The following is a 14964-nucleotide window of genomic DNA, read 5'->3' as shown; positions in this document are numbered from 1 at the left end:
TAAGGTTGCTGCCCCTATCATCGCCAAGCCTATCACCAACCTTTTTAACCTGTCTCTCCATTCTGGGGAGGTTCCCATTGCTTGGAAGGCAGTCCATTTTTTAAAGGGAGAGATCAAGCTGATCCTAACTGTTATAGGCCTATTTCTATTTTGCCCTGTTTATCAAAAGTGTTGTAAAAACTTGTCAATAATCAACTGACTGGCTTTCTTGATGTCTATAGTATTCTCTCTGGTATGCAATCTGGTTTCCGCTCAGGTTATGGATGTGTCACAGCAACCTTAAGGGTCCTAAACGATGTCACCATTGCCCTTGATTCTAAGCAATGTTGTGCTGCTATTTTTAATGACTTGGCCAAAGCTTTTGATGCGGTAGACCATTCCATTCTTGTGGGCCGGCTAAGGAGTATTGGTGTCGCTGAGGGGTCTTTGGGCTGGTTTGCTAACTACCCCTCTCAAAGAGTGCAGTATATAAATTCTGAAAATCTGCTGTCTCAGCCACTGCCTGTCACCAAGGGAGTACTCCAAGGCTCAATCCTAGGCCCCACGCTCTTCTCAATTTACATCAAACACATAGCTCAGGCAGTAGGAAGCTCTCTCATCCATTTATATGCAGATGATAGTCTTATACTCAACTAGCCCCTCCCCGGATTTTGTGTTAAATGCTCCACAACAAAGCTTTCTTAGTGTCCAACAAGCTTTCTCTACCCTTAACCTGTCTAGGATCAGCGTGGCGCTAGCGGGACGTTTGACAAGAAAAAAAAAAAAAATGGCGGAATGTCATAATTATAAATATTTAGCTTTAATTAAATCAGAAGTGTTATACACAATATCAAATCTATACCTCTTGTTAATCTTGCCAATATGTCCGATTTCGAAAAGCTTCACTACAAAAGCGATTATCGATCAGTAAACAACACATTAGGTACAGTTACAACAAAGTACATTAGTCACAAAAGTCATAAATAGCAATGCAAAGCATCAATTACCTTAGGAAATTTTCTTCTTTTGGCAATCCTAAAGGTCACGACGAAACAATCAAGTGGCTTTTTGATCGATATAATCCATTTTTATAGCCTAAAACGAAACATTTTGTGAACGGCTTGTGTGGAAAATTCAGCGTCCATCAACTTTGGACGTAACATTCATTGTAATTACTCACTCTAAAGGGACGTTTATCAAGTCAAGTTCGGTTTCATTAGAATCCTCTGTTTGTTAGTAATACAACCAAACTTCGTGGTTCTTTTTCCGGGACATATTGACCGAAGAAATTCGATCTGAACACACCTACCAGCTACGTCATTACGCGCCAATCGATTGGCCTGTTCGTCTTTGATTGACTGTATCTCGGTCCAATGACCACTGATCTTTTTGAAATCTAGCTGGATAGATAGCCAATGAGCAGAGGTAAATAGGGATATCAAATGGTTCTACCCGGAAATAATAGGCATCTTTGTAAAGCCATGCGTGTTCGCAGCTATTCCCCATTGAAAATCAGAAAGTAAGGAGCTCACCGTTTTACGCGCCGCGAAAGTTTGTTTTGGAGCATTTTCAAGGATCAATCATGGCAAATAAATCAGCCAAATCAACGACCAAGACGAAGTACACAGATGTGCAAGATATAATTAGTGAAATTGACCGTGAAAGTGAAAATGAGCATCTAATTGATTCCAGCGAGGTTGAATCCGTTGATTCTGAATTCGAAGACATGTTTCTACACGGTGAAGACCCAGTTTTGGATCGGTGAGTAACGTTGTTTGGAATTAGTAATATCATATATAATTCATTTGAGTTGTTTGATATATTTGTATTTTATTTGCCTTATATAAAAATATGACTAGGGCATGAAATAAAGGCACATTGTGTATTTCTAATAGGTGCTATTTACACACATCACATATTGCAGTAGCCATAAGCTCACCATGGTCACACATTGTGCATTTCTAATAGGTGCTATTTACACACACACATATTGCAGTAGCCATAAGCTCACCATGGTCACACATTGTGCATTTCTAATAGGTGCTATTTACACACATCACATATTGCAGTAGCCATAAGCTCACCATGGTCACACATTGTGCATTTCTAATAGGTGCTATTTACACACACACATATTGCAGTAGCCATAAGCTCACCATGGTCACACATTGTGCATTTCTAATAGGTGCTATTTACACACACACATATTGCAGTAGCCATAAGCTCACCATGGTCACACATTGTGCATTTCTAATAGGTGCTATTTACACACACACATATTGCAGTAGCCATAAGCTCACCATGGTCACACATTGTGCATTTCTAATAGGTGCTATTTACACACATCACATATTGCAGTAGCCATAAGCTCACCATGGTCACACATTGTGCATTTCTAATAGGTGCTATTTACACACACACATATTGCAGTAGCCATAAGCTCACCATGGTCACACATTGTGCATTTCTAATAGGTGTCTGTCTTTATTTCACAGTCGCAGCGATTCTGATTGGGAGCCAAGCTGCAAATCCCCCACTGAAGCTGGTCCATCCAGCTGGACCCCTGCTGTATCCGGCACCACACCTACTCCCGCCCGGCCATCAAGGGGTGGTAAGCCGGCGTCAAGGAAGCGGAGGAAGGGCAGCGTGGAACCGTCCAGCGTGGAACCTGCCAGAGCGGAGGAGGACCGTTGGCACACTGTTCTTGAGGAGGATGTGGCCCCACCAACTCCACTTTTCCGCCCAAAACGCCCAGTAGGCCCTCAATTGGACCTGACTTCCAAATACACCCCCATGCAACTTTTCCAGTTGTTCTTCACCTCGGCAGTTCTTGATACCCTGGTGATGAACACTAATAGATATGGGGCAAAGAAGCAGGAGAAATGGAAGGACATTTCCATTTCAGAACTGTTTTGCTACCTGTCCATGGTCATTTACATGGGGGTGGTGAAGCTGAAGAACCTCAAACACTACTGGAAAACTGCACCACTCTATCAACTGCCTTTCCCCTCAACGGTCATGTCTTGTACTAGGTTTCTGACAATTTCGCGGGCACTTCACATTAGTGACCCAGAGGTTGATAAGGACAACGAGGCGAAACGAGGCACAGCAGGGTTTGATAAGCTCTGCAAGATCAAACCTCTCTACCACGATATCGTTGAGGCATGCAAGACATATTTTCAGCCCGCCCAGAACCTTTCCATAGATGAGAGAATGGTAGCCTCAAAGGCCAGAATTGGCCTAAAACAGTACATGCGCAACAAACCCACAAAATGGGGTTACAAGCTGTTTGTTTTGGCCGATTCTGCGTGTGCATACACGTGCAATTTTTTTGTCTATGAGGGGAAGAACACTTGTGCGAGCGGTAAGGGACTCAGTTATGATTCTGTGATGCAGTTATTAGATTTCCAGCTGCTGGGGAAGGGCTACAAACTATTTGTAGACAACTTCTACACAAGCCCTACCCTGTTCACAGACCTGAGGAAGCTGGAGATGTGGGCCTGTGGCACCATTCGGACCAACCGAGTGGGTTTTCCAAAAACCAGGGTAAATGACATGCCTAAGCGGGCTGAGCGGGGTACCATGAGATGGATCCGTGAAGATGGTTTGCTGTTTGTGAAGTGGATGGACACTCGCGAAGTGGTGATGTGTTCCACTATTCACAAGTCGTTCGGTGGGGATCACGTTGTTCGCCGTTTGAAAGGTCCTACAGGCGCTTGGACTGCCAGAAATGTCCCCATTCCAGATGCTGTGAGGGATTACAACAAGAGCATGGGGGGTGTAGACCTATCCGATGCACTGATAGGATATTATAACGTCCTTCATAAAACCATGAAGTGGTACAAAACACTATTCTATCATTTCATTGACATTGCTGTGGTGAATTCCTTCATCCTCCAGAAGGAAATGGCCAAGAACTGTGGACAGCCCCCCATCTCACAGCTAGCCTTCAGGGAGCAGCTCATCCAGGAGCTTGCTAACTACAGCAAGAACACTGTAGCACCTTCTGTCCCCTCTACCTCTGTCCCTTCTGCTCCAACCAGCGGCACGCACATGCTGGATTTCATCATTGCAGGCAGGGATGTGCCTCGGGGGAAAAGGGGCACAGTAGGGCGGCTTCGTTGTGCCCTGTGCCACAAGAAGTCCCCTGTCACCTGCACCACCTGTGCTGTGACCCTCTGTTTCACACCAGAGAGAAACTGCTATGGGATATGGCATCGGGAGCGCAACATTGTGTAGAGGACAGAGTCTTCACATGATTGAACATTTGAAGTGTAAATAGTTCCCCTTGTTATTATTATTTTTTTTTTAAATATTCATTTTTTTCCTTGAATTTTTCAAATATATATTTTTGGGGGTATGTTACAATAATTGTTTTGTATTTTGTATATAGGTTTTGTATCATTGTATCATTGTACCAATTCGGCCACTTGGGTACATTTGGGAAACTTGTGAGGGACACCTGGTTGACCTCATGCTCAATGGCATGTACCTCACTCATTCCTGAATGTATCCATCTGAAATTTTGGTAAAATACTGTTGCCTACCTATGTTCTCATTTGAAATGATCCCCAGTATCATAACTGAATGTTTGGCCTTTCTTGTTGATTTTTAAAGATGCAACATCAGTAAAAGAACAAAAAACGTCTGTTGATTTCCTTGTATTTTCTTCTACCAGATCTATTGTGTTATATTCTCCTACATTCAATTCACATTTACACAAACTTCAGAATGTTTCCTTTCAAATGATACCAAGAATATGCATATCCTTCCTTCTAGGCCTGAGCTGCAAGCAGTTAGATTAGGGTATGTTTTCAGGCGGAAATTGAGAAAAAGGGGGGTCATCCCCAACAGGTTAACCTTGTTCTGAACACCGCTAAAGCAAAGGTCATGTGGTTTGGTAAGAAGAAAGCCCCTCTTCCCACATGTGTTATTACTACCTCTGAGGGATTAGAGCTTGAGGTAGTCACCTCATAGTACTTGGGAGTAAGGCTAGAAGGTACACTGTCCTTCTCTCAGCACATATCAAAGCTGCAGGCTAAAGTTAAATCTAGATTTGGTTTCCTCTTTCGTAATCGCTCCTCTTTCACCCCAGCTGCCAAACTAACCCTTATTCAGATTACAATCATACCCATGCTAGATTACGGAGACATAATTTATAGTTTGGCAGGTAAGGGTGCTCTCGAGCGGCTAGATGTTCTTTACCATTCGACCATCAGATTTGCCACCAATGCTCCTTGTAGGATGCATCACTGCACTCTATACTCCTCTGTAAACTGGTAATCTCTGTATACCCGCTGCAAGACCCACTGGTTGATGCTTATTTATAAAACCCTTTTAGGCCTCTCCCCCCTATCTGAGATATCTACTGCAGCCCTCATCCTCCACATGCAACACCCGTTCTGCCAGTCACATTCTGTTAAAGGCCCCCAAAGCACACACATCCCTGGGTCGCTCTCTTTTCAGTTCGCTGCAGCTAGCGACTGGAACGAGCTGCAACAAACACTCAAACTGGACAGTTTTATCTCATTCTCTTCATTCGAAGACTCAATCATGGACACTCTTACTGACAGTTGTGGCTGCTTTGTATGATGTATTGTTGTCTCTACCTTCTTGCCCTTTGTGCTGTTGTTTGTGCCCAAGACTGTTTGTACCATGTTGTGTTGCTACCATGCTGTGTTGCCATGTGTTGCTGCCTTGCTATGTTGTTGTCTTAGGTCTCTATGTAGTGTTGTCTCTCGTCGTGATGCGTGTTTGTCCTATATTTATATATTTTTTTAATTCCCACATTTCAAAAAGTCTGCAGTCACGTGTTACGGGGTGTTAGTTTACAAGCACACAACGATGAGACCCGAGCCTTCTGAGTCACTTAATGTTGTGCAGCATGTGCCAGCTGATGTGAATTCCATACTGTAATTACAACTAAATGTTTGCCAGCTAGATATCTTATAACTATTAAGTAAACTGTATAAAATGTGCTAAAATTTGCACTTGGTTTGCTAATTTAGTAGCTAGTTAGCTATAGTCAAATCAAATTGTACTTGTCACATGCGCCGAATACAACAGGCACCTTAGCATTTCACTGTTACTTACAAGCCCTTAACCAACAATGCAGTTTTAAGAAAATACAAAAAAAAAGTAAGAGATAAGAATAACAAATAATTAAAGAGCAGCAGCAAATAAAAATAGCAGGGCTATATACAGGGGGTATTGGTACAAAGTCAGTGTGCGTGGCACCGGTGTTGAGGTAATATGTACATCTAAGTAGAGTTACTATGCATAGATAATAACAAGTGACTATGCATAGATAATAACAGAGAGTAGCAGCAGCGTAGAAAGGGGGGGGGGGCAATGCAAATAGTCTGGATATCCATTTGATTAGATGTTCAGGAATTATGGCTTGGGGGTAGCTGTTTAGAAGCCTCTTGGATCTAGACTTGGCTCTCTGGTACCGCTTGCCGTGCGGTAGCAGAGAGAACAGTCTATGACTAGGGTGGCTGGAGTCTTTGACAATTTTTTGGGCCTTCCTTTGACACCGCCTGGTATAGAGGTCCTGGATGGCAGGAAGTTTGGCCCCGGTGATGTACTGGGCCATACGCACTACCCTCTGTAGTGCCTTGTGGTCAGAGGTCGAGCAGTTGCCATACTAGTGGTTAGCTTCCTCCAAAAGCAAGCATTCACTTGGTAACAGCAGAGAATCCTCCCCTGGATCAATAGCCTTGCTGGCTAATATTAATTTTGTGTGTACAGCAAACTGAGTAGCATTTTTGAGTTACTTGTATAGTTTGTCAGAAACTGTACAAAATATTTGCTGGTAAGTGACCATTTTTGGTCTTTGAATATGTCACCAAGGGAGTACTCCAAGGCTCAATCCTAGGCCCCATGTCCTGGCTAAATTCCCAATCTGGCCCTCAAACCATCATGGTCACCTAATAATCCCCACTTTACAATTGGCTCATTCATCCCCCTCCTCTCCCCTGTAACTATTCCCCAGGTCGTTGCTGCAAATGAGAACGTGTTCTCAGTCAACTTACCTGGTAAAATAACGGTAAAATAAAATAAATAAATTAGTACTTTTTAAATAAATACCTGCAGTCAACTTGCACTCTAGGTAATAGATAAAGCAGACCACGCGTTCATCATTTCACCCGTTTGATAAATTTTCATTATGAAGCTTTCATTACCGGTACTAGTTTCCCGAAACAGCGGTTTGAGACAGTCACGTGTGTTTCTTTACAAAGAAGAACACCGAAGCAAAATGAGAGCTTCGTGAGGTGAGTCCCTCCTGCAGCGCAACTTAAGTGAGGTGATCAAGTTACATTGTTTGCCAGCTATATATCTTAACTATGAAGTTAACTACCTAAAAAGTGTCAAATAAATTCTCTCCACCTGGGTTTTGCTAAATTGCTAATGTTAGCTGCAAGATCAGCTCCTTGGTAACAGCAGCAGAGACAATCCCCTCCTGGATTAAGGTCTCTGCTACCTAATATTTTACATAATAAAATAATATTTTACTAATATTTTACATGCTGCAAACTGTGTTTTGAGATACTTGCATAACTTTATGAGCTGGGTTGTCTGTCCTAGCAGTAAATGTTTGCATGCGCTCCTTAGCATTTACCTAGCATCCGCTATGAGAATTCCTTAGTACTTGTTATCATTTTTGGGGGCTTTTTTATATTTGAAAAAAAAGAAAAAAGAATACGCCCCTTGTGTGCACTACCGGTAATACCTTATATATATATCCCAGGATGGCACAAGCACGGTATGAAGGTATGGAAATCTGCCTAACCCTAGTGTGGTGTGCTATGTATTCTACTTTCTAAATCCCAGTGTTTCTGTGTAGAACCCACCAGTTCCTCTGGCAGGCTGGAAAATAATTGGCAGATTTCTACGTGTTTGAGCATCTAGGGTAGGGCTCATTCCAGCTGAGCTTAAAGGCAGTGTCGGCTCAAGGGCTGCAGGTTAATCCCTGTGTTAATTTTGCCCCTACTGTGTCTCTTCCTCAAAAAGGTGCATTAAAGCCAGAGTCAGTAACCCAGAGTCAGTAAACTGAAGAAAGTATTGGCGTCAGCGGTAGGATCTGGTTGGCAGATGGGTAGCTTTCAGTACAAAGCAAAACGTATGATGTTGCAAAACGTATCATATGATGCAAACATCACCGTTTTTTATTTATACTTTTGTCTTAAACTTTACTGCTGACAGTTTGACCATATCAACAATGAACTAATGAACAAAATGTTTGAATAAAATATCCCTTTAAGTAACATTCCCACAGCCAAGTCATTTTTTCCCCTACCATCACCCCTCCAATAAAATAATATCTAGGGGAAACACTGACAAGCTCACTCAAATTGGACAACACAAACACGTCAACACGCAATGTTTTTGCAGATGTTAGTGATTGGAGTTAGACAATTTTTAGGCAAGGAAGATAAGGGCCCTGGGAGCAGGAAACCTCCCCACTGTCTTACAAGACAAAGAGCCCATCCTAATGAGCACAGAAGACATCCTTTGATACAGATGCTACATCCTAGAGGAGAAAAGCAGATGACTGTGGAACATAAAGAAGCCATATGCTATGTGACCAAGTCCCAAAGTAGTAGGCTATGCAATTACAGTCCTAAATAAAAAACTGCAGACCCATAGAGAACTATACTGAATTTTAAAAAAGCAACATGTAAAGTGTTGATCCCATGTTTCATGAGCTAAAATAAAATATCCCAGGATTATTCCATACACACAAAAAGCTTATTCTTCTCAAATTTTGTATACAAATGTATTTACATCCCTGTTAGTGAGCATTTGCCAAGATAATCCATCCACCTGACAGGTGTGGCATATCAAGAAGCTAATTAAACAGCATGATCATTACACAGGTGCACCTTGTGCTGGGGACAATAAAAGGCCAGTCTAAAATGCACAGTTTTGTCACACAATGCCACAGATGTTTCATGTTATGAAGCAGAGTGCAACTGGAATGTTGACTGCAGGAATGTCTACCAGAGCGGTTGCCAGAGAATTTCATGTTCATTTGTCTACCATAAGCCACATCCAACGTAGTTTTAGAGAATTTGGCAGTACATCCAACCGGCCTCACAACCGCAGACCACGTGTAAGTTACCACGCAAGCCAAGCTTTACAGCCAGCTTTATTTTTCCTGAGATGGCCATAAACAATGACCAGCAAGCATAGTTCTAAAAAGGTCTGGAAATCACCTTTAGTATTTTTTTTAATAAATTGCTGAGGTTTTAATAAACTGGAAAATAAAAATTATCATATTTAGTGAGTACACATTTGGCCCCATTTCATATAACTCTTTGTAAGCTTTTAAATGATATCAATCTCGAACCATTTACCTTTTTCAGTGATGAAGGCAGGGACGTCTCATGTTATGGCGGGATATGAAAAATGGGTCGACTTTGAGCGCCTTCATCTCTTGAACTTTTTCTACAATAGGCAAATATGTATGTTTTGTTCAAATCAAACAGGGTGCTGGCAAAAACTGCTCGAATTCAAATGGAATTACCCGTATGAGTCTTATTACCTAAGCCACAACCAGGTCATTGTGTCTTTAGAATGCATTTGGAGAGTGCAGGGCCTTCACCCCCTAATCATTTGACCTCTAGTAACCCCAGGTCAGGACAGAAATCATCTTCTGGTTAGGCTTTCCGCTAGATGTTGGAACATTAATGCGGGGACTTGTTTCCATTCAGCTACAAGAGCATTAGTGAGGTCAGGCACTGATGTTGGGCGATTAGGCCTGGCTCACAGTCGGCGGTCCAATTCAACCCAAAGGTGTTTGATGGGGTTGAGGTCAGGGCTCTGTGCAGGCCAGTCAAGTTCTTCCACACTGATCGACAAACCATTTCTGTATGGACCTTGCTTTGTGCACGGGGGCATTGTCATGCTGAAACAGGAAACAGGAACGAGCGCATTGCAAACATTTTGTACCGTTTCTGACAAACTATACAAGTAACTTAAAAATGCTACTCAGTTTGCTGTACACACAAAACTAATAGTCATTGTATACTGTAGCGTTAAGATTTCTCTTCACTGGAAGCAAGGGGCCTGGCCCTTGTGTGTGGCTGTAAGGCCATGTTAACACATTTCATGAAGCTCCCTTGTGCCGACGTTGCTTCCAGAAGCAGTTTGGAAATCGGTATTGTGTGTTGGAACCGGGGACTCGACGGTCCCATTCTGTGAGCTTGTGTGGCCTACCACTTCATCGCTGAGCCGTTGTTGCTCCTAGAAATTTCAACTTCACAATAACAGCACTTACAGTTGACCGGGGCAGCTCTAGCAGGGTAGAAATTTGATGAACTAACTTATTGGAAAAGGTGGCATCATATGACGGTGCTATGTTGAAAGTCACTGAGCTCTTTAGTAAGGCCATTCTACTGCCAATGTTTATCTAAGAGATTGCATGGCTGTGTGCTCGATTTTATACACCCGTCACCAACGGGTGTGGCTGAAATAGCTGAATCAACTAATTTGAAGGGGTGTCCTCTCGCTTTAAAGCTATCTACCCCCGTTTTCCACTACTTTTTCTCTCTGTCCCATGCCGCCCTCTCCTCCCTTTTTCCTTCCTTAAGTTGACTGTCCGTTGTTCTTATCTGGTGCTGCTCTCCTGCACACTGTATCCTGTTTGCACTGGAGCAGGACAAACATCGTCTCTGTGGCGCGGAAGACATTTCACAGAGTATCAGGTTTTCTGCATTGGCCTGATATCTCTATAATTGGGCCCTTCCTGCTGGCCGGGGGGGGGGGGGGGGGGGGGGGTGAGAGAGAGAGTGTGAAAGAGTGAGTGAAGAGGGGCAGAAATGGAGACAAGGAAATTCATTTTCCACAAGTCTTCCATCATCACACACTGACTTACCCTCACAGATATCAACATTGTTTCCATATCATTACATAAGGTAATAAAGTCTAACCTCCCCCCCCCCCGATGAGACTAAGACCCAAAACAGGACCGGTAATGTTTACAATAAAGACTAAGCCCATCTACATGAATGCCCAAAATATGTCAAAATCTGGTCCAAATCCCCCCCAAATCTCTCTCATACCCTCCTGGGCACATCCTGCCATAAAGGGCCTTCCAAAATAAACACCAGAAATCAGTGGGTTTAGTACACCTCACCCAGAGCTAGGCTAGGTAACCACACACACAGTACCAGTCAAAAGTTTGCCACACCTACTCCTTCAAGGGTTTTTCTATATTTTTACAAATGTAGACTTTGTAGAATAATAATGAAGACATAAAAACTATGAAGTAACACATATGGAATCATGTAGTAACCAAAAAAGGTTAAAACTAATCCAAAAGGCGTAAGAGGTCAACTTGCGGGTACACTGAAAACTGCGTTGGCGAGTACAATCACTGGAGAACAAACTGGATGAGCTCCGTTTGAGAATATCCTATCAACCTGACCTGAAGAACAGTCGTGGCTGAGCAAGGACATAGATAATATACAGTGCCAGGAAAAAGTTTGCACACACCTACTCACATACTTTATTTTGACTATTTTCTACATTCTCAAAAAATAGTTAAGACATGAAAACTATGAAATAACACATACAGAATCATGTAACCAAAAAAAGTTGAAACAAATCAAAATATATTTTATTTTTTAGGTTCTTGAAAGTAGCCACCCCTTGCCTTGATGACAGCTTTGCACACTCTTGGCATTCTCTCAACCAGCTTCACCTGAAATGTTTTTCCAACAGTTTTGAAGGAGTTCCCACATATGCTGAGCACTTGATGGCTGCTTTTCCTTCACTCTGCGGTCCAACTCATCCAAAACCATACCAATTGGGTTGAGGTCGGGTGATTGTGGAGACCAGGTTATCTGATGTAGCACTCCATCACTCCCCTTCTTGGTCAAATAGCCCTTACACAGCCTGGAGGTGTGTGTCCTGTTGAAAAACAAATGTCCCACTAAGCCCAAACAAGATGGGATGGCATATCACTGCAGTAGCCATGCTGGTTAAGTGTGCCTTGAATTCTAAATAAATCAGACAGTGTCACCAGCAAAGCACACCCACCCCATCACACGTCCATGCTGCACGGTGGGAACTACACATTGGGAGATCATCCATTCACCTACTCTGCATCTCACAAAGACACGGCGGTTGGAACCAAAACTTTCCACCGGTCTAATGTCCATTGCTTGTGTTTCTTGGCCCAAGCAAGTATCTTCTTCTCATTGGTGTCCTTTATCAGTGGTTTCGTTTCTCTTCGCTTATTTGAGCTGTTCTTGCCATAATATGGAACAATTTATTTTACCAAATGGGGCTATCTTCTGTATACCAACCCTACTAATTGGCTCAAACGTATTGAGGAAATAAATTCCCCAAATAACTTTTAACAAGGCACACCTGTTAATTGAAATGCATTCCTGGTTGAAGCTGGTTGAAAGAATGCCAAGAGTGTGCAGAGCTGTCATCAAAGCAAAGGGTGGTTACTTTGAAGAATCTCAAATATATATTTGTTTAACACTTGTTTGGTTACTAAATGATTCCATGTGTGTTATTTCATAGTTGTGATGCCTTCACTATTATTCTGTAATGTAGAAAAATAGTACAAATAAAGAAAAACCCTGGAATGAGTAGGTGTGTCAACTTTTGACTGCTACTGGACTTTTTCCACATTTTGTTACGTTACAGACTTTCTAAAATGGATTAAATCAATACACACAAAGCCCCATAATGACAAAGCGAAAACAGGTTTTGAGAAATGTTATAGAAAATGTATAAAAAATGTAAAGTATTTAGACCATTTGCTATGAGACTCGAAATTGAGCTCGGTGCATCCTGTTTCAATTGATCATCTTCGAGATGTTTCTACAACTTGAATGGAGTCCACCTGTTGTAAATTCAGTTGATTGGACATGATTTGGAAAGGCACACACCTTTAGGGTCCCACAGTTGACAGTGCATGTCAGAGCAAAAACCAAGCCATGAGGTTGAAGGAATTGTCCATAGAGCTCCGAGACAGGATTATGTCGAGGCACAGATCTCTGGAATGATACCAAAATAATTCTGCAGCATTGAAGGTCCAAGAGCACAATGGCTTCCATCATTTTAAAATGAAAGAAGTTTGGAACCACCAAGACTCTTCCTAGAGCTGACCGCCCAGCCAAACTGAGCAATCGGGGGAGAAGGGCCTTGGGTCAGGGAGGTGACCATTTACTCGAGTCACTGACAGAGCTCCAGAGTTCTTCTGTGGAGATGGGAGAACATTCCAGAAGGACAACCATCTCTGCAGCACTCCACCAAATCAGGCCTTTATGGTAGAGTGGCCAGACGGAAGCCCCCCTTCAGTAAAAGGCACATGACAGCCTGCTTGGATATTGCCAAAAGGCACCTAAAGGACTATCAGATCATGAGAAACAAGATTCTCTGGTCTGATGAAACCAAGATTTAACTCTTTGGCCTGAATTCCAAGCGTCACGTCTGGAGAAAACCTGGCACCATCCCTACGTTGAAGCATGGTGGTGGCAGCATCATGATGTGGGGATGTTTGGGTGACTAGTCAGGATCGAGGGAAAGATGAACAGAGCAAAATACAAAGAGATCCTTGATGAAAACCTGCCGCAGAGTGCTCCTGACCTCAGACTGGGGCAAAGGTTCACCTTCCAACAGGACGAATACCCTATGCACACAGCCAAGACAACACAGGAGTGGCTTCGGGACAAGTCTCTGAATATCGTTGAGTGGCCCAGCCAGAACCTGGTCTTGACCGAGATCTAACATCTCTGGAGAGACCCGAAAATAGCTGTGCAGCTCATCCAACCTGACAGAGCTTGAGAGGATCTGCAGAGAAGAATGGGAGAAACTCCCCAAATACAGGTTTGCCAAGCTTATAGCATCATATCCAAAACTTGAGGCCTAATCGCTGCTAAAGGTGCGTCAACAAAGTACTGAGTAAAGGGTCTGAATACTTATGTACGTAAATGTCCTCTTTTTTTTATACATTTGCAAAGAAATTCTAAAAAACAGTTTTTGCTTTGTCATTATGGGGTATTGTGTATAGATTGAGGGGAAAACTATTTTAGAATAAGACTAAGGTAACAAAATGTGGATAAAGTCAAGGCGTCTGAATACTTTCCGAAGTCACTGTATATACACACACGAGTCATGCCCTCAAAACCCCCAGGACACCACCACAGTAGAGGGCTCAGGACCTGGGCCAAGACATTGGAAATACAGCTTGGGTCTATCCCCCAGTGTGATGGGAGTGGTTATGGTCTGGATGCCTGCATGCTGGATCATGGATGGGTCTGGCAACTGTGGTTCTCAGTATAGCCCAGGCTACTGAGGCTAGGGGAAAGAAACTTGTGAGCTGCGTCTACTCTCTATTCTCACTCTGCTGTGCGTGTGTCCAAGTCTGCTGGTTATTTCCCATGGCCTGTGCCCTGTCACTGAACTTAGCTACCCCTCCCTCCCTCTTCCTCCTCTTCTCCCATTCCCGTCTTTCCTCTTACACTCATTCCCACTGGCCCCTCCCAGGCTATTTTCAGACATTTCCTTTAAAATATTTGTTTGTTTTTTTAAAACATTGAACTGCTTCAGAAGCCCAAACTTAGAAAAGAGGGGTGAGCCCCGTTCTTTGATATTGAGAATTCGCATCTGCGGGAGTTGTGTAAGCTGTTGTTTATCTGAACTATGCTGTGGTTCAGAGTGTACGCAAATGGTCTGATAGGAGTCTCGAGGAACTCCCTCTTGTCGAACACAACCCCTAATCTTATAGTACGATTTCAAATATTTTTTTGACGGTGCGCTGTTTCCACTTTTAATGAAATGGTGTATGATGACACACAACTTAGCAATGTCGCAATTCCAAGTCACAACTCTGTCATCACAGGAAAGCCAGTCATGAAATTGTTATGCGGTCTAGGTTTCTGTGGAAACGTAAAGTGTCTCAGACAAGACCATCAATTAAAAAGGGTTATTTTGGAGCTAGACGTTTCGTGTCATTTAGAA

General features: G+C 42.8%; 2 protein-coding genes across 3 annotated transcripts in view; one reads left to right on the top strand and one right to left on the bottom strand.

Annotated features, from left to right (window-relative positions):
- The window catches only part of LOC129853084 (inositol polyphosphate-5-phosphatase A-like), a 204860-nt gene that overhangs the window by 152996 nt on the left and 36900 nt on the right, over window positions 1–14964 (bottom strand). The window lies entirely within an intron of this gene.
- LOC129853080 (piggyBac transposable element-derived protein 4-like) lies at window positions 713–4627 on the top strand. The gene is made up of 2 exons (XM_055918760.1): window positions 713–1740; window positions 2475–4627. Exons 1-2 carry the CDS (start codon window positions 1562–1564, stop codon window positions 4216–4218), a joined length of 1923 nt encoding a protein of 640 aa, XP_055774735.1. The 5' UTR covers window positions 713–1561; the 3' UTR covers window positions 4219–4627.

The sequence above is a fragment of the Salvelinus fontinalis genome, chromosome 1 (assembly GCF_029448725.1).
Source record: "Salvelinus fontinalis isolate EN_2023a chromosome 1, ASM2944872v1, whole genome shotgun sequence".
NCBI classification, from domain to species: domain Eukaryota; kingdom Metazoa; phylum Chordata; class Actinopteri; order Salmoniformes; family Salmonidae; genus Salvelinus; species Salvelinus fontinalis.
This window is presented reverse-complemented; position numbering and strand designations above follow the sequence as displayed.